This window comes from Pristis pectinata, chromosome 24 (assembly GCF_009764475.1).
Source record: "Pristis pectinata isolate sPriPec2 chromosome 24, sPriPec2.1.pri, whole genome shotgun sequence".
NCBI classification, from domain to species: domain Eukaryota; kingdom Metazoa; phylum Chordata; class Chondrichthyes; order Rhinopristiformes; family Pristidae; genus Pristis; species Pristis pectinata.
Window position 1 is genome coordinate 26,721,233 of NC_067428.1, and position 20,687 is coordinate 26,741,919.

The 20,687-nt window shown below is 42.2% G+C and overlaps 1 protein-coding gene across 3 annotated transcripts in view; it reads left to right on the forward strand.

Moving 5' to 3' along the window:
• Positions 1-20,687, forward strand: part of cbarpb (CACN subunit beta associated regulatory protein b) — a 189,395-nt gene that overhangs the window by 94,137 nt on the left and 74,571 nt on the right. For all 3 annotated transcript variants that reach the window (XM_052037654.1, XM_052037655.1, XM_052037656.1), the window contains one exon: positions 18,623-18,684. In XM_052037654.1, the coding sequence (XP_051893614.1) occupies positions 18,623-18,684 (62 nt within the window). The remainder of the gene's footprint in view (positions 1-18,622; positions 18,685-20,687) is intronic.

A 20,687-nucleotide genomic window follows, 5' to 3' on the forward strand; every position in this document is an offset into this window, starting at 1 on the left:
GTGAAGCACTCTTTCACCACCTCATCCATAGTTGGTTCCTCCCACTCTTTCACAGGTGTCTTGCTTCAGCAGTTTCATCTTGTAGCATTACCAACTGTGGGATCACCAGGAATGTAAAGCATATAGATATTCCTCAACTTACTAATGTTTGATTTACAAATCTACTTTTTGATGTTACAAGCAGCACACACTCTTTGCCCGGAGCAATACATTGTACAAAAATAACCAGACTGCATTTCATCCAGCCTTTCTTGATTTACAAAATTTTACTCAACGAGAAGTTTTCCAAAATACATCCCATTCGTAAATCAAGGAGTAGCTCATTGTTTCAACCATCCCATTCAAGAGCAATAAGGTCTGGTGTGTCAGTGTCAAGGATAAGAATATCTGGTGCTGGTGAAGGTTGAGAGCCAGTAGAGATACATTGCAGCGAAGATGGAAGACCCTGGGAAAGTGAGTATTTAAAAGGTACAGAAGAAGGTCTTTGAAGCACAAACATGCAGGCCAGGCATGGTATCTTGGGGTAACAGAAAGATTCGATCGACTCAAATCCAGAATGGGGGAGCAATGATATAAGCATTTAGATTTAGATACCTTTATTAGTCACATGTACATCAAAACACACAGTGAAATACATCTTTTGCGTAGAGTGTTCTGGAGGCAGCCCGCAAGTGTCATCACGCTTCCGGCACCAACGTAACATGCCCACAGCTTCCTAACCCGTACATCTTTGGAATGTGGGAGGAAACCCATGCAGACACAGGGTACAAACTCCTTACAGGCAGTGGCTGGAATTGAACCCGGGTCACTGGCACTGTGATAGCATAAGGAATCTGGCAAAGTGGAACGGATAGGCAAATCTGGGTACAATGGATGCACAAATAAATCGGAAGGGTAGATGGCCAAACCAGGGAGCCACTGAATTTTCAAAACTGTGAATTAGAATACCTTTGGGAGTGGTGTTTACATTCATATATCTAACTTCTATCCATTAATTTCTACTGTGAGAGAATGACCCTGTTTTTCCTGTGAAGTGTTTCGGCAAAAATGAAATGACCGAGAGGGCAAGTTTTGTATTTGCAGTATTACTGCAAGTGTACACCTACACATTCCATAGGACAAAAATGCTTAAAGTTAATGTTCAGATTAGTTTTTTTCAGCCAAAGAGGTTGTTAACAATAGTTACCACCACATTAAAGTCTCTCTCAGCTGGAAATGTGTCAAGGGTTGGTAGTACTAAGCATGAAGCATGACGCAATATTATACTTTGCTTCCTAAATTTGAGCTTCATTGTGGATTATAATATGTAACGACTGCAATATTGTGTTGTTGCTGCTACTAACTGAGGGTGAATTTTCTCCAAAATGCTAAGTGATTTTCCATAGTCTTGTAAGAAGGAAACTAGCTTAGGTTCACAACATGACATTGATTTCTGTGCAAATTCTATCACGGAGACTAAGGAGTACAGAGGTACTGACATCAGTTTCTGAAATCCTATGGTTTTTTTTGAGGTTGCTATCAAGTGTACTCTGCAAAAATGGTACTGCCAACAATCTCACTGTTACCAATATTGCAAAATCTGGACCAATCTTCTGAACTCTTTCTCACCTGTACTGAGTGTGGAGAGTCTTGATGCATTTGGCCAAGCAATTTTATCATTAGGAATCTCATTCTTCATCCACATGAACCACAAAGCTGGGCTTTGATTCCTTTCAGTTCAGTATTCATTACCTGGCAAGTAATAATGAAATAAAAATGTAAAACATATTACTTTTCTAAAGTCCAAAGCTACACAGTTTAGCCAGGTCAAGCACACTCCTTGAAGTAAATGTTTCATGAAGTGTTATTGACCAGAATCCTGCCAAATACACATGTCACTTGGGTAGTGAGTTGTCTTGCACATTCCTTTGCCACATCTGGAAAGAATGGCCAAAGGAATGGAATTGGAAGACAGGTCTTTCTCAGAGAGCTCAGCAGATGAGAAAGGACATTCAAAACATGGCTTTTATTGGACACTTGTAATCAAATGGTACGGTGGTATAGCAGTTAGCCTAACGCTATTACAGCGCCAGCGACCCGGGTTCAATTCCGGCCGCTGTATGTAAGGAGTTTGTACGTTCTCCCTGTGTCTGCGTGGATTTCCTCTGGGTGCTCCGGTTTCCTCCCACGTTCCAAAGACGTATGGGTTAGGAAGTTGTGGGCATGCTATGTTGGCGCTGGAAGTGTGGCGACACTTGTGGGCTGCCCCCAGAACACTCTATGCAAAGGATGCGTTTCACTGTGTGTTTCGATGTACATGTGACTAATAAAGATCTTATTTTTTAAAAATAAGTTAAGGTGGAGAAAGTTTTTCCATGGACTATATGTGGAGCAAGATTGCAAACGTGACTAAAACACTGCAAGCAAATTTCTGGCACTTGAGACTTCATTATTTCTAGAAGAATTGTGCAAAAATATAGCCAGAAACAATGTCAACTCACCCTACGGCACCAGGAGAATGATTCACAATTGCTTTAGAGGACTGAGAGTGATTCCATGGGCAAATTATAGTAAACCCTGAGAAAAGCTTAGTGAGCAACTCAAAATAAGAATATAATTCTGTTGAGGCATAGTGATAGATATTATTCCACAAAAAAGAGCCATGAGAATCTGATTTGTGTTGTTAACACCTAATGGCTTTGATGTCCTATACCCTTGGAATAATGGCAAATCAAAAAAACTGCAGATACAGAAATCTGAAGTAAAAAACAGAAAATGCAGGGAACATTCAGCAAGTCAGGCAGCATCTGTGGAAAGAAAAACAGAGATAGTGTTTCAGGCTGAAGACTCTTCATCAGAAAAGGAAAGAGAGAAAACAAGTTGGTTTTAAATTGTAGGGAGGGTGGTGGAGGGATAAGACGAAGGGAATAGCTCTGATAAGGTGTTGCCGTCGGGATAAGCTGTAAATGAGATCATCCAGGCGATGGTTAATAGGTGCAGTTAGAGAAAGGAAACCTGAACAAAAAGCACAGTAAAATGAGGGAAGTTAGAGAGTGAGAACTGAAATGAAGGAATGTAAAAGCTGTGAAATACAGAGTTGGAATTCATGCCCAGCAAGTCTGACTGTGCTAATGGAGAGAGAAAACTGAGCCAATATCATAGATGAACTGGGCTGTAGAATAACATTGACTGCAGTAGTTTACCCTCACCCCATGAGGTCAGAAATAGAACTGCCTTGCATTCAACGTTGTACTGTGTCATAAGTGGATTGTGCAAAATGTTATTAATTGATATTTGTGCCTCTGATTTTGAGCACCACAGCTTGAGGGCAGTAAGCTCAAACTGGAGCTTTCTTTGGCTTTAATGCCAGAGTGCCACAACTTTACCTGACTTTATATGACTGCGTGCCTGTAGTGCTGATACCTGGTGAGTGGGTGGGTGCATATCAATAATGTGACACAACACTCAACCAGAACTTGCTGTCACTGGTGGGCCTCTTGTGTTTACCGTTGACGTATGAAAGAAGTACAGACTTACCTTTCTCCTCATGTTGACTTGCTGATTAAATCTAAGTGGTAAGGTCCTGTGTGGTGGTTGGGCATTGTACCAGGTAATTCAGTCAGGTCAGAACAAGTCCACCCGTGACAATGTCATAAAAAACTTTGCCATTCAACAAAGCTATCATTACCCTGTTGTGCAACGTAGAAGCAACTGTTATTTAGTATTGACCTGGACAATGGACGACAAAGTAAAAGCTAATCAGGTTAAGGAAGGACAAGGCATTGAAAGCATACTTGGCAGATCAATGGTTCAAACCTAATCTCTTTTAAATCTGCCTGTAAATCTAAGCAACCATGAACGTCTTCAAAACGTCTTGTTGATAAAAGTTAGCATATGTGTGTATTTGTGTTAGTGTGCATGCAAGAGAGAGAGAAATGAATCCATCTTATCCAAATGAGCAATAGTTTGGCACACAGTGATAACTTAAGACAGACCTCATGCATTACACATCCATGCAGTGTGTGCTGAAGTAGAAGACTTGGCAAGTTCACAGTGGGAGCAACACACAAAAAAATGCTGGAGGAACGCAGCAGGTCAGGTAGCATCTATGGAGGGAAATAAACAGTCGACATTTTGGGCCGTGACCCCTCATTAGGACTGGAAAGGAGGAGGGCAGAAGCCAGAATAGAAGAGTTGGGTGGTGGGGGGGGGGGGGGGGAGGTTGGAGGGGGAAGGGGGAGGAACATGAGCTGGTGGATGATAGGTGAATCCAGGTGAGAAGGGGAAGATAGGTAGGTGGAGGGGCGGGGACAGGTGGGAATGACATGAGAAGCTGGAAGGTGATAGGTGGAAGAGGCAAAGGGCTGAAGAAGATGGAATCGCAGTAGGGTTGTGGGATAGAGTTGTGGAACCACCATTCATTGATGTGGAAAAGATCTTGATTTGTGTCCACAAGGTACTCAAACTTGCATTCAGTGAGCTGTGAAAAGGCCACCAGCTGAGAAATACCAGAGGGATACCTGAAGCTATGCGGAGTCCCTGTCATTTTCTTTGTTTAGTTTGGAAGTTAATTCACCTACCTTTCATTATAATAAGGTTGTTGCCTTAACCCCTGGAATGCTTGCAGCTTCAGGGAGTCCTGTGTTCACCAAGCTGTCCATTTAGTCTTTTGATAAATTCTGCTCCCCATACTATTACAGTATATTTATGAGTTTAGATGTTAACTTTGTGAAATTATCAATGTTAATATCATTGGACTGCGTAGTGGGACAGCTGGTAGAGCTGCTATCTCCAGTGACCTGGGTTCAATCCTGACCTCCAATGCTGTCTGTGTGGAATTTGTACCCTCTCCTTGTGACAGACTGAATTCTCTGGTCTCGTCCCACATCCCGAGGAGGCATGGAATGGTGGGTTAGTTAGCCATTGTAAACTCCCCCTAATGTGTAGGCGAGTGGTAGAATTGGGGTGGGGGTGTGGTGTGAAGGGGTGGGGGTTAGTTAATGGGAATGTAGGGTAAATACTATAGAATTAGTATAGGACAGTGGGTTGAATGGTCTTTCTGCATAATGTAGGACTCTATGACTCTAATTAACCTGGCCTTTGGTGAGCACCCTATTCTTTATTAATCTCTGTTTTCTTTATTGATTGTTAATTATTAGTTCATATGTTATTATCTAAATACTCTATTTGAACTTTTGCTTCCAAGAGCAAGAGGCAAAGAAAGTGCTCAGCCCTGCTGGGATCCTGGGTGTCCCAGTGGCGCAGGATCCCATTCATGTTGCAAGCGGACATTGCATATCAACTGGAAAGTCAAAGACAAGTTTAATGTCATGTGCACAAGTCCATGTATGCACAGGTGCAATGAAAAACTTACTTGCAGCAGCATCGCAGGCACATAGCATCAGATAAGCAATGTTCACAAGAAAAGCTTGAGTTAAACATTAAATTCTATACAATTTTTACAAGAAAGAATACAATTAGAACAAAAAAATGTCCATTGTTGTGCAAAGTGATCAAAGTAGTCATGGTGTTGCTATATTGAGGTTGTGCAGGTTGGTTTAAGAACCGAATAGTTGAAGGGAAGTAGCTGTTCTTGAACCTGATGGTGTGGGACTTCAGGCTTCTGTACCTCCTGCCCACTGGTAGCTGTGAGGAGATGGCATGGCTGGGTTGATGGGGATCTTTGACAATGGATGTTGCCTTCTTGAGGCAGCACCTCACGTAGATACTACTGATGGTGGGGAGGGATGTGCCTGTGATGTATTGGGCTGAGTCCACTACTCTGCAGCTTCTTACATTCCTGCACATTTGAATTGCTGTATCAGCTTTTCTACATCCTGTATATCTAACCAGTGCATGACATTTCACAAGACATCATGGTAGTCAATGCACAGTGTCCTGGCAGCAGCCTCGATATGATTATTTTGCACTATTCTGTTATACCATCATTGTTTAAACCTCATCAGCAGATCAAAAGATCTCTGCTAGGCAACAAAGGTTATCACCTCTGATTCCAACATAACCCATGCACTAGGGAGCAGTGTGCCTCCAATGAAACCATGCTGTCAGATGGAATATGACAGAACAGAAACAATGGTCCCACTGTTTGGCCACACAATATTCACCAGAGTGGATCTTGAGATTGATTAGACCAACTAATTTGACCACACTACCAAAAACACAGCTCCAAACCCTGATGCATCAAACATTTTCCTTGTAACCTTCCAGCAATTACTGACCATGAGAGTGTCTTCCCGGCAACAATGCAAAAATAACAACCACCACCCAGAAAACCATTCCAAACCAAGGCAATTTTGTACATCAAAGGATGCCAGCTGCTATGCAAGTATTAGCCTCTGTACGTGCACATGTATATGTGTGTGTGTGTGTGTGTGTGTGTGTGTGAGTACAAGGGCGCATGTGTGTCTGTGCATCTCCATGTGCCTGTGTGTGCCCACCCTGAGGTTTCTCTGCAGTGCTTCCCGTCAGGCTACAGCAATCTTTTTCCCATGGTAGGGGTATCAAAAACAAGGGGGCACAGCTTTAAGATGAGAGGAAAGACTTTTAGAGTGATGGAGTTATTCAGCATGGAAACAGGCCCTTCAACCAAACTCGTCCATGCCGACCAAGTTGCCCACCTGAGCTTGTCCCGTTTGCCTGAGTTTGGCAAATATCCCTCGAAGCATTTCCTATACATGTACCTGTCTAAATGCCTTTCAAACATTGTAATTGTACCTGTCTCAACCACTTCCTCTGGCAGTTTGTTCTGTATACTCACCATCTTCTGTGTGAAAAGTTGCCCCTCAGATCCCCTTCACATTTTTTCCCCCCATCACCTTAAATGCCCTCTAGTTTTAGACTACTGGGTAAAGTCTATGACTATGTACTTTATCTATACCCTCATGATTTTATATACATCGACCTCAGCCTCCTACACTCCAGAGAAAAATGCTCCAGGCAGTGGATGTTGTCTACATGGACTTTAGCAAGGCCTTTGACAAAGTCCCACATGGGAGGCTGCTCCAGAAGGTTAAGTCGCTTGGCATCAGGATGAAGCAGTCAATTGGATTCAACATTGGCTTAGTGGGAGAAACCAGAGAGGGATAGTAGATGGTTGTCTCTCTGACTGGAGGCCTGTGACTAGAGGTGTGCCGCAGGGATCAGTGCTGGGTCTGTTGTTGTTTATCTTCTATATTAATGATTTAGATGATAATGAGGTAAACTGGATCAGCAAATTTGTGGATAACACCAAGATTGGGGGTGTAGTGAACAGCAAGGAAGGCTATCAAAGCTTGCAGCGTGATCTTGACCAGTTAGGAAAATGGGCTGAAAAATGGCAGATGGAATTTAATGTAGACTAGTGTGAGGTGTTGCACTTTGGGAGGACAAACCAGGGTGAGACTTGCACAGTGAATGGTAGGGCACTGAGGTGTGCGGTAGAACAGAGGGACCTGGGAATACGGATCCATAACTCCATAAAAGTAGCATCACAGGTAGATAGGGTCGTAAAGAGAGCTGTTGGCACATTGGCCTTCATAAATCAGGGCATTGAGTAAAGGAGTTGGGATGTTATGTTGAAGTTGTATAAGGCTTTAGTGAGGCTGAATTTAGAGTATTGTGTGCAGTTCTGGTCACCTACCTACAGTAAAGATATCAATAAGCTTGAAAAAGTACAGAGAAAATTTACAAGGATATTGCTGGGACTTGAGGACCTGAGTTATAAGGAAAGGTTGAATAGGTTAGGACCTTATTCCCTGGAGCGCAGTAGAATGAGGGGAGATCTTATGGAAGTATACAAAATTATGAGGGGTATAGATAGGGTGAATGCATCCAGGCTGTTTCCTCTCAGGTTGAGTGAGTCTAGCAGTAGAGGTCATAGGTTTAGGGTGAAAGGTGAAATATATAAGGGTAATCTGAGGGGGAACTACTTCACTCAGAGGGTGGTGCGAGTGTGGAACGAGCTTCCAGCAGCAGTGGTGGATGCGGGTTCAATTGTACTATTTAAGAGAAGTTTGGATAGGTACGTGGATGGGAGGGGTTTGGAGGGATATGGCCCGGGTGCAGGTAGATGGGACTAAGCGGAAGATCAGGTCGGCATGGACTAGATGGGCCAAAGGGCTGTCGTACTCAGTGACTCTATGCAGTGTCTCTTTATAACTCAAGCCCTCCAGTAATATCCTCAGGAATATTTTCTGCACCCTTTCCAGTTTAGTGGCATCATTCGTGTAGCTAGGCAACCAGAACAGCCCACAATACTCCAAGTGGGCGGCACGGTAGTGTAGCGGTTAGCGTAACGCTTTTACAGTGCCAGTGACCCAGGTTCAATTCTGTCGCTGTCTGTAAGGAGATTGTATGTTCTCCCCGTGTCTGCGTGGGTTTCCTCCGGGTGCTCCGGTTTCCTCCCACATTCCAAAGACGTACGGGTTAGGAAGTTGTGGGCATGCTATGTTGGCACCAGAAGCGTGGCGACACTTGCGGACTGCCCCCAGCATATTCTCAGTAACGCAATAAGACGCATTTCACTGTGTGTTTCGATGTACATGTGACTAATAAATAAATATCTCACCTTAAGTGTGGTCTCAACAGCCTCTTGTACAGTTGTAACATAACATCCCAACTCTTGTACTCAATGCCCTAACTGATGAAGCCAAGCACACCAAGAACATTCTTCACCACCCTGTCTACCTGTTTTGCCACTTTCAGAGAACTGTGTTCTTGTACCCCTCGGTCTCTTAAAGGAGTTTTGAGGGGGAAGTTCTTTTCAAACAGAGGGTGGTTGCTCTTTGGAACATGCTGCCAGAGGAGTTGCTACGTTCAAGAAGCATTTAGACAGAGACTTAAATGGGCAAGGCTTAGAAGGATATGGTCCTAACATGGGCAAATAGGATTAGTGTAGATAGCATGGACGTGGTGGGCTGAAGAGCCCATCTCTGTGCTGTACAACACCATGACTCCATGAGCATGGTTGACAAGAGGTTACCCACGCACTGCAGGAGACTGTGGTTGTCCCTGGGATGACATTGATCAGCTTTGGATCTAGAGTGCCCAACGTAGGGCTCAGAATCAGGTTTATTATCACTGACGTGTGTTGTGAAATTTGTTGTTTTGTGGCAGCAGTGCAATGTAAGACATAAAAATTACAAAAGTTACAAAAATAAATAGTGCAAAAGAGGAATAGTGAGGTAGTGTTCATGGGTTCATGGACCGTGATGTTTGAGATACGGCCTACAACGGTGGTATCATCTGCAAACTTGTAGATGGAGTTAGAGCAGAATCTGGCCACACGGTCACGAGTGTATAGGGAGTATAGTAGAGGGCTGAGGACGCAGCCTTGCGGGACACCAGTGTTAGCAATGTTGACAAACCTCGACATCCCTTTGATCTCTGGTATCCGGCTGCATGATCCAACAGTCTGAGCTTCTTCTGCAGAACTCAGACAATGGGTTGTCACCACTTGTGCTGCAACTGAAGCCACAATATCACCATCACAGCAATGATTGGGTCCACTGGTGTTGAAATGATGCTAATCACTTACGTGCAGATAAATATGAAGCTCAGGTCTGTGTAAGGACCTGTGCACAACTCGTGATGCATGTTCTTTGACATTGCACATTGGCTTCCTAACAGGCCTTTGCTCTTGTCCTGCACTTGGTAACTCGCTGCATGTAGATTCTCCTTCTGTGCCAACCTACTCATCAGGTAAAGTGCCGGTCTCTGAGCTGGGCTGGGAGCATTTGACTGGATGGCAGAGCGTGCTCACCTTCAGCACCTTCTGGTCTTTGTATCACTTGGTGGGGAGTTCACATCTCCTGGCTATCTCAAAGGAGAAGTGTAGGATGAGATTAGGAGGTGGTCGTGGAGTAGTGGACAGAGGTGGGTGGGAGAGATGAATGGTTATCTGGAATAGGTGCATTGGAAGTGTATAGGAGAATATTGCACGATCTGTCTGGTTAATACGGCTGTCATGGTTGAAGAGTTAGCAGTTGTGTATTGTTACGGACTCGGTGAAAGTCCCTTTAAGATAGAGAGTGTGTGTATGTGTGTGTGGGGCGTGCTTACGTCAATAGAAGATAAAGGACGTAATGACGTTGTTGAAGAAGTTAGAAGAAGAAGAAGGAGAGAGAGAGAGAGAGAAGGGAGAGAGACACCAGCCTGCTAGTGTTCTCTATCGATGGATGAGAAACAATAACTGTGTCTGCCACTGAAATCCATGTATGGAAGTTGGAAGTAATCCGGTGGAGTTCACTTTGCTGCTGACCTGTAGAAGGAAACAGGTATTTGTGTGTGGACGACCACGATTCGGATGCTTTTCGGGGTGAGGAAGTCACTACCGAGTAAACACTGGAGTGTCGTTTGGGTTCCATCGTGGAACATTTGGATTTCGTATGTACTCTCTCTCTGTTTTTCTACATCTACGTCTTATCTTCAGACAACGGTGGTTGTTGAAGAAGCCGTTGCTCATGTTTCACCTTATGACTTGCGGAACTGAACTTTAAGAACCATTCCGGAACTTGGAGTTTGGGACTTTGTCACACACACACACGACGAGTTTAGTTTTGGGGTTAACGTTTGAGGTTTAACATTTTTGAATTCTAACATACTAACATTTTTACTTTTATTTTATGTAAAGTATTTACGTAAAATAAAGTAGTGATTAATAAAATAGTTTTTAACACTGAATCATGCTCAGTGTGTTTCTTTTGTTGCTGGTTCGTGACAAAATTGGGGGCTCGTCCAGGATCGTTCCCAAGGTTAACGAGATTTGTTCGGTATTCAATCCAAAGATTTTTGAGGGAGGTCTGATAAATTCTTTTTAATTGGCTTGTGTGTGTGGAAACCAGCAGCAATGGATATTAAGGCATTTTTGGAGTCACCAACCCAAAAGGGATTGGAGGTGGCGAAAAAGGATGATCTGATAAAGATTGCTACAAGGTTAAACCTTACAGAAGTAAAGCAGTCTATGAGAAAGGCAGATATTCAGAGACTGATAGCTGGCCATTATGTGGAAAAGAAGGTGTTTGAGAAGGAAGTGTTAAAACAGTTTCCTGGCAGTGAAATAGCAATTTCTGAGACACAGGTGCAGCTGGCAAAGATAGAGGCTGAACGAGAGCAAACCCAGTTAAAGATAGAGGCTGAACGAGAACAAAAGAGATTAGTGGCCGAACAAAAGAGATTAGAGGCTGAACGAGAGCAAACCCAGTTAAAGATAGAGGCCGAACGAAAGAAATTAGAGGCCGAACAAAAGATAACTCAGATGAAGTTAGAGGCTGAACGGGAACGAGAGCTAACTCGGATGAAGTTAGAGGCTGAACGGGAACTAATTCGGTTAAAGTTTGAGGCAGAGGAGAAGGAAAAACAGAGGCAGCATGAGTTACAAATGAAGCGTAGGAGTTTGGAATCTGATTCTGATGATGGTTTTTCAGCCAGCAGGGAGGTTCGATTAGTCCCTCCTTTTGAGGAAGATCAGGTTGATCAGTATTTCCAACATTTTGAAAAGGTTGCTGTGAGTTCAAACTGGCCAAGGAAAGGATGGGCTCTTATGGTACAGAGTGTGATTAAAGGTAAAGCTCAAAAAGCTTATTCTGCTTTGTCTGCTGAGGATGCAGCTGATTATACCAAGGTAAAACAAGCTATATTGAAGGCCTATGAATTGGTACCTGAAGCTTATAGACAAAAATTTAGAGACTTGAGGAAATCTGTAGATCAGACTTATATGGAATTTGCCAGTGGAAAGAGAATATGTTTTGAACGATGGTACATAGCAAAAAATGTAGATGGGGATTTTGATAAATTGAAAGAATTGATATTAGTGGAAGACTTTAAAAGATGTGTTCCAGCTGAATTAACAACATATTTAAATGAAAAGGCAGTGGAAACTTTACAAGAAACTGCTAGGTTGGCAGATGATTATGCTTTAACCCATAAATTCAAATGGGGACAACCTAAAACCTTTCAAAAGAGTTACAAGGACAATCCAGGTAAACCGGAGATTAAATTGGGAGGTAATCAAAAAGGAAAAGATGAAAAGAAGCCAGGGCTGGAGAAACCTGTTGAGCGTACTTGTTATTTCTGTAAGAAACCTGGCCATGTGATATCTAATTGTGCCCTTTTGAAGAAAAGGAAGGAAGCTGTGCCCAATGCTTGCTTTCAGGCAATTAAAAATCAAAAAGGTTTAGGAGATGCTGTTAAAGATCAGTCCTTGCAAGAGGTAAAAGCGGAAAAATTGGAGGAGGTGAGAAAAGAATTCCGTTCTTATGTATCAGAGGGTTTTGTTTCACTGAATGATGAGTCACCCCAGGTGCCAGTGAAAATTCTTAGAGATACTGGGGCTTGTCAATCTCTCTTGCTGGACAGTGTTTTAAATTTTGGTGAAGAAAGTGACACTGGTGAGGTAAATCTAATACGAGGCGTTACAGATGACACCATGTCTGTCCCTTTACACAGGGTGATTTTAAAGTCAAAGTTCGTAGAAGGACCAGTTGAGATAGGGATAAGACCTAGGTTACCAGTGGAAGGAGTTTCTTTGTTATTGGGAAATGACCTTGCAGATGGAGAAATTGTTCCTATGGTACGGTTAACGACCAAACCAAGGATTGATGAGTCTGAGAATGATCCAGATGTTTACCCATCATGTGCGGTGACTCGAGCTAGAGCTAAGGAATTAGCCAAGACAGACAGTCCGGTGCAGTTTGATGTGGTTCCTTGTGACAGTCCTAAACAGGAAGAAAATTATGGTGCCTTATCTGAGACTTTTCTGTCTTCACTGGAGGATCAACATTCTTATAGTGAGCCTGAATTTAAAGATTTGTCTTTGTCGAGGAAGGATTTTATGGTGGAACAGACAAAGGACCCTGAGTTGACAGAATTGAAAGAAAAAGCTCTCTCATGTGAGGAGATTGAAAAAGTGCCAATTGGATACTATGTCAAAAATGGAGTGTTAATGAGGAAATGGAGACCTCCTCATGTTCCTGTTACTGAGGAATGGGAAGTTATTCATCAGGTTGTTGTTCCAAAAGTTTATAGGGATGAGATTTTAAACCTGGCCCATAGTATGCCTTTGGGTGGTCATTTTGGGGTGAATAAAACTGTAGGGAAGATCTTGAAACAATTCTATTGGCCTGGTTTGAGAAAAGATGTGGTGATGTTTTGTCGAACTTGTCACACATGTCAGATGATAGGTAAACCAAATCAAAAACCCCCTGTGGCTCCATTGAAACCAATTTCTGCTTTTGGTGAGCCCTTTTCGAAGGTGATTGTGGACTGTGTTGGCCCATTACCAAAGTCTAAGACTGGAAATCAGTATTTGTTAACCATCATGTGTGCCACTTCTAGGTTTCCAGAGGCAATACCCCTTAGAAATATTAAGGCCAAGACGGTGTCAAAGGCTCTTTTAAAATTTTTTTACCTTGTTTGGTTTGCCAAAAGAAATCCAATCTGATCAAGGTAGTAATTTTATGTCAAAAATTTTTCAACAACTATTCTATGAGCTGGGAGCAAAGCAGATTGTATCATCTGCATATCACCCAGAATCTCAAGGAGCTCTGGAGAGATTTCATTCTACTCTCAAAAATATGCTGAAGACTTATTGCTTTGAAAACACAAAGGATTGGGACGAAGGTATTCATTTACTTTTGTTTGCCGTTAAAGAATCAATCCAGGAGTCAATAGGATTTAGTCCATTTGAGCTTGTACTTGGACATAGGGTGAGAGGACCTTTGGAGTTGTTAAGAGAGCAATGGGTTAATGAAGAAGTGCACTTGAGTCTGTTGGACTATGTCCAAAAATTTAAAACTCGGTTGGAGAGAGTCTGCCAGCTAGCGAGAGAGAATTTGAAAACCAGCCAGATAAAAATGAAGATATATTTTGATAGACGTGCTCGGCCTAGGACATTCGCAGTGGGGCAAAAGGTGTTGGTATTTTTCCCTAGCCAAAATATTCCCTTGCAATCTCGTTTTTCTGGACCCTATGTTATTGAATCTCGAGTGACTGATCTAACATATATAATCAAAACACCAGATAGACGCAAGAAAACACAACTCTGTCATGTAAACATGCTAAAACCTTATTATGAGAGGGATTCAGTTGTGGCCTTGGTGGATGATGTAAAGGTTGTTTCTAGAATGCCTGATGTTGATGTTGAGGAAGGCCAATTTAGACCAAATATTGTTCCATCGAAACTAAAAAACCAAAATATCCTGGAGAACCTTGAAACAAAGTTGGACCATTTACAAGTTTCACAAAAACAACAGATGAGAGAATTAATTTTAAAATTTAAAAATCTGTTCCCAGATGTTCCAAACAGAAGATCGATAATTACCCATGATGTTGATGTTGGGGATGCAAAACCAATCAAACAACACCCATATCGAATGAATGTGGAAAAAAGTAAACTTGTTGATCAGGAAATAAAATACATGTTGGAAAATGATATTATTAGACATTCTACTTCAAATTGGAGTTCGCCCTGTGTTATTGTACCTAAACCTGATGGAACTGTTAGATTTTGCACAGATTACAGGAAAGTGCTGGTTCGTGACAGTATGAGCAAGAAAAAGTGGAATGTGTGCCTTGCAACGGGGAGGGTGCTCTGCAGTGCATGAACGTTAGGGATCGCTCATTGGTAAAGGTTGTTGGTAGGTGAATGATGGGAGGGTGGTGCTAGTGTAAGGTTAATAATGCAGTTGGTGGGATGTGGTATTTCCATATTTTCATCCATATTTCTTCATGACAAAGAAGGCGGCTCTTTGGCCCGTCAAGCCTATGCCAGCTCACAGAGCAATTCCGCCCCCCCCCCCACTAATTTTCCCTGCAACATATTCTTTCTACATTCCCATATTCCCATCAGTTCTCCCCAGATTCTACCACTCACCTGCACTCACAGAGCAATTTACAGTGACCAATTAACCGACCAACCAGTGCGCCTTTGGGACGTGGGAGGAGACTGGAGCACCTAGAGGAAACCCACGTGGTCACAGAGAGAATGTGGAAACTCCACCCAGTCAGCACCACAGGAACCCAAGGAGCTGTGAGGCAGCAGATCTTACCTGCTGAACCACCTTTGCATGCCAAATCAGTTGAAATACTTTGAATTACACCTGTCGGTACGTAAATTTGTATTTGGTGATGCATTCACTGACTTTTATCATTAATTTGAGGTTGTAGGACATTTTTCATCCAGATTATTGGTGGTTTGCTTTGGAGGTTGGCTCCTTCTGAATACTCTGTTCCTTCTGTCCTTGCAGTGTGTATCTGAAGGTCCTACAGATAGAGGACATCCATTCCCTCCACCACCTAAACCTATGCGTCCAGCCATCATTAGAATAGCATGGAGTCTGCTTTTTCTCAGGTTGTATCACAAAACCATTGTTGCTCTTACACCCATTCCTCTCTACCCTTTAAGAAGTGCAAGCCACCTTTATACAATGAAGACTACCTTGATACCCCTTAGGACTTTAGGTCTCTGAGGTATTAATTAACTAAGCATCACAGATAGTGCTGGCTGGATGTCACAACCCTGCTAATGAACAGGTAGCTTGAAGTTTGCTTATTGCTGCATTGGGTGAGATAGGTGTTGTTTAGTCTTGACAACCATACTGATACCATTTATACATCACCCTCCAGTTTATCCCCCCCCCCCACCATATCCACCCTAACAAATCCTTCAATCATTTGAATTACTTTGACTGAATCACACCATTCAATATGTAAATGTGTATCATGATTATTGGCCTCAAAGAGTTGTTGGTCATGGAGATAGGAGATTCTTTCACCTGTGGATGGAGATAGATATTTCACTGTAACCCCCCCCCCCACCCCGTTCTCCAAGCCTTGTTTATTGCCAGTTTACTGTATATTCTAGCAATTATTCTATCCCTAATCATAATATAGCTCGTGATATACCAGTCAGATATTTGATGGGGTGATCTGATAACCTTGTTTTGTCTTGGATGAACTAGTAAGTCTACCTTTATAATGCCACTTATGCTCTTAAAGAAATGATACATGCTTTAAATAAATTAGATGTGATATTCAAAACAAGGTGTGGTTCCTTTAAGCAGCGCGGACATTTATTGTGTGTTTACAAAAACTAAATCTTACTGTCAAACCTCCAAGGGAAATAAATCATTAGCAACAACAACTTGGATGCCGCACTTTGCACCTTGTGTTCCTGGATGTGTAGAGTTAGATTAGTTCAGCAGCAGTAGAAAAATCATGCAGTTCTTATTCCACTGACACAGAGTCGTTAACACTTTATCGAGCTCGACAACATAGTCCAGTGAGACTCCATGACTCCATTCAATCGTCAGTCATTTCCATTACTCTTTTCAGTTGAGACTGAATGTAACATGGCCAATATTTTGATTCAAGTGTGTTGCTGTGTTTGCAACAGATGTCGGTGATACCTCCATCAATGAAATGCATCAGGGTGTCAAAATACCTCAAGCTTGTGATAATTTGGGCCAGTAAACGTCAAATGTGCACTGTGGTTATAACACAATTAAATTAACGTAACAAAGCAAATTCAAGGAAGACATTTTTCAGCAAGTCTATTGCCAATATGAATTTTTTTATTTTAATGTTATCAAACTGTGTAAAAGAATGATTTAAAGCTATTGAAATAGACTGTTGTTTTACCATTTAAGTAGCAACGGGAGTTGGTATAACATACTATCATAATGTAGTAGATCATTCTGCAGCAGGTAGCAATAAAAATGTCTTGCTGTATACATCAGTATAGTTCCAAAGGGACCATTCACCTGTTGGGGAGAAAGGGACCTGACAATGAATGTAGGAGGAGAAATTTACCTTCGGTCAAGAATGCTAAATGTATGCCAAAGTACTCACCTCCATACTTCGGCTGTATTGACCTCAAGAGCTCAATTTGGGGAGAGGTCCCACCCAATGGCTGATGTGCCAGCATTTAGATCTCATGACCTGAGAGGAACTTCTCCCTCTATTGAGTAATTTAATCCCATTTCACCTGAAAGAAAAACTCAACAATGATCATAATGAATTAGACACTGAAGTACATTCTGGGATAATTAACATTAAACTGGGGTCAATTTACCAGTGTTTATGGAGCAGAAAATAGTGTGCAACTCACTCATTTTGTATGTTAAGGGTTGGTGATAATTTAGTGGTGGTTGCTTCTTCGGAGGTGGGATATAGTGATAGGATGTTTTTGTTCGACATTATCTTCGACAGCAGGAGTTTGGCATGAATATTGCCCTCACTATTTATTTATTTGAATTATATCCACCCGATAAACTACAGGATATTAAGCTGTGCTTTATAAATGGTAGTTAACAATAATGTATCCCATAAATGAGCTTGAAATATCCTTTTAAGAAGGAAATGATATTTGGTATGTGTGACTGTCAAAGCCTTTGTATTTCAAAGTTTCAAAGTTGAGTTTCAACATCAGAATCAGGTTTATTATCACTGACGTATGCTGTAAAATTTGTTGTTTTGTGGCAACAGTACAGTGCAAGACATAAAAATTAGTATATGTTACAAAAATAAATAAATAGTGCAAAAAAAAGAATAAATAAGTAATGTTCATGGACCATTCAGAAATCTAATGGAGGAGGGGAAAAAGCTGTTCCTGAATCATTGAGTGTGGGTCTTCAGGGTCCTGTACCTCCACCTCCACCACCCCCCACCCCCCCACCCCCCCCCCCGATAGTAGTAACGTGAAGAGGGCATGTCCCGGATGGTCAGAGTCCTTAGTGATGGATGCCGCCTTCTTGCGGCGCCGCCTCTTGAAGATGTCCTCAATGGTGGGGAGGGTTGTGCCCGTGGTGGAGATGGCTGAGTCTACAACCCTCTGCAGCCTCTTTCGATCCTGTGCATTGGAGCCTCCATACCAGGCGGTGATGCAACCAGTCAGAATGCTCTCCACCGTACATCTGTAGAAATTTGCAAGAGTCTTTGGTGACATACCAAATCTCCTCAAACTCCTAATGAAGCAGAGCCACTGGCATGCCTTCTTTGTGATTGCATCAATGTGTTGGGCCCAGGACAGATCCTCTGAGATGTTGACGCCCAGGAACTTGAAACTGCTCACCCTTTCCACTGCTGACCCCTCAATGAGGACTGGTGTGTGTTCTCCCGACTTCCCCTTCCTGAAGTCCATAATCAATTCAGTGGTCTTGCTGACGTCGAGTGTGAGGTTGTTGTTCATGTATGCACAGGTGCAAAGAGAAACTTATTCAACAGCATCACAGGCACATTGCATCATATAGGCAGCATTCTCAAGAAAAACATAAATTAATCAAATTAGATACAATTTTTACAAGGAAGAACACAATTACAAGAACACAATCAGAGCGAAACAAACATTTTAGTGCAAAGTGATCAAAGTAGTCATAGTGTTGCTAAACTGTAGTGATTAAGGGTTGTGCAGGTTGGTTCAAGAACCGAATGGTTGAAGGGAAGTAGCTGTTCTTGAACCTGGTAGTGTGGGACTTCAGGCTTCTGTACCTCCTGCTTGATAGTAGCTGCGAGAAGACGGTATGCGGATCTTTGATGATGGACGTTGCCTTCTTGAGGCAGCGCCTCCTGTAGATACTGGAGTTGGGGAGGGATGAACCCGTGATGTATTCTCTGGAAGTTCTGACATCTGTGAAATCTCACCTCCTAGGGCTAATGATGATCCTGAAAAAACCAACACAACTTACCTGGAAGAATCTCAGCCAACACAAGGTAAGATACTTGCATTTCTGCTTTATGCTAAGAATTTATCTTTTCTCTTATTTAATTAATAGTTTCAAACTGTTCATGTTCATGGTTGTTATAACATTTACAGTGATGTGGCCTGTTTGCTGCCAGTTTGACATGCTTGGATTGGTGATCATCTGTTAGCAACAATTCTGTCCCACTTTCTAATGGCCCCTTTTGCACACTTTTCTCAGTTGTGCTAGATTATTCGGAAGGATCAATTAAGGAGAGACTCAGGATTAGTAATTTCAGGCTGAGTATTTTAGTAGAAGTTGCAAAATTAGCTCATGAAAGATCACTCTCCAGACTTCAATACTTTGCTAACATTGTCGTCACCCTCTGAAGTTCTACTAATTTTTAGGACAAGAAAAAATCTTTAGTTATCTACAGTATATGATGACATACAAGGAGGATATTCAGCCCATCAGGGCCTTGCCAACTCAATGAAATGCAATCCCATGAGTCCCATTCTGCTCCTGCTATTTATTCTCTCATCCACAGGGTCATCAAGTCCATTTTGATTCTTTTTGCCATTAAACCACACTAAGGGGGAATTTATGGTAGTTGATGAACTTATCAGTACATTTTCAGGATGTGGGAGTAAACCAGATCACCCAGGGGAAACCCTTGCGATCACAGTGAGAATGTACAAACTTCCCACAGACAAGACCCAAAGTCAAGGTCGAAGTCTGGTCCCTGGAGCTGTGAGGCAGCAGAATTAACTGATCTACCTCTGTGCCACCCCTTAAGGAGTGAAATCTTGGACTGTTCCTTTTCCATTGGAAACATGAATAACCATAGCTTTGTCTTCTCACAATTTTCAATTTAAGTTAAAGAAAATAGCCCATCGTACCTTTTCAAGAAACAAAAACTGACTGAGGTTTTGATCAGCCTCTTAGCTTCATGAAGGTGACAGGATTGCCTTGTATTGTTACTCAGTCCTCAAGCTGTTGGGCAAATACTTCCACTCCCAAAGGAAAATGTTAGATACTTCTGATCACTGGATCTTCATACAGGGATTGACAATTTACTTGCAATAGATCTATAACAATGCCAGGCTTCAATTTGTTCAGTGGTTAAATTGCAATTGGGTTCAATTGCATGGAGATCAATGCACATGACACGTGATATAATTGGCCTGATGTGGAGAGCACAATGGAAGCAAAGCGCCCACATGGATTACCGGACAGCTCAACAGAAAACAGGATAAATTCCGAGGGCTTCTAATTCACTCTGATCTAGAATACAACTGTTCAGACTTCCAGAGGAACAGCAAGAGTTATTGTGGACTTGGAAGCAACATCCAAGCCGAAGGAGATCCTGGTGGTTGTCAGTTTTCAAGGTTGGAGTGGTTTGATTTTCAAAATCTACATAAGACTTGAAAGCAGATATTGTGACAGACTCTTGGCCAATGGAGCTGCATCATCAACACTACTGCCCTAATGTTAAACAGATAGAATTAATACCAATTACCTAACTGAGAATGAAATCAGGTGGTGAAGCTGCGATGATATACACTAGGGAGGAATGCAGCTGGGGTTAGTCATGTGAGAGGGAACAATAGTGTGAACCACTGGATGTGTGTGCCTCAGCAAGCTGAAATCAGGGTTTAAGAATAATTTAACTTACAGCATGGCAGGAAGCTGAGAGACGAGCAGTTCAGAAATTTTGTGGATCACTGGCTTTGAACGCGGATAATGAGCCAGAGGATTCTTGGTGTCTGTGCTCTCTGCAAACCTTTTGCTGAAAGGTCTGACTTCACTCGTTTGTATTTGAGGTTATCTTTCTGCTTCAGTGCACTTTGCAATCCATTTAGTTCTTGGTGAGAGGTAACTGCATTTTGCTGATCTTTTCTTAACAATGGTGAAACAGATGGGAGCAAGGCTGAGTCTGGAATCTTGAAGCTCAGGGGCTTTGCAGTTGTGGTGATCTGAGGTTTTGTTTTGCTTCTAGTGAATTCTGGCTACATGTTTTTTGGAAAATAAAAA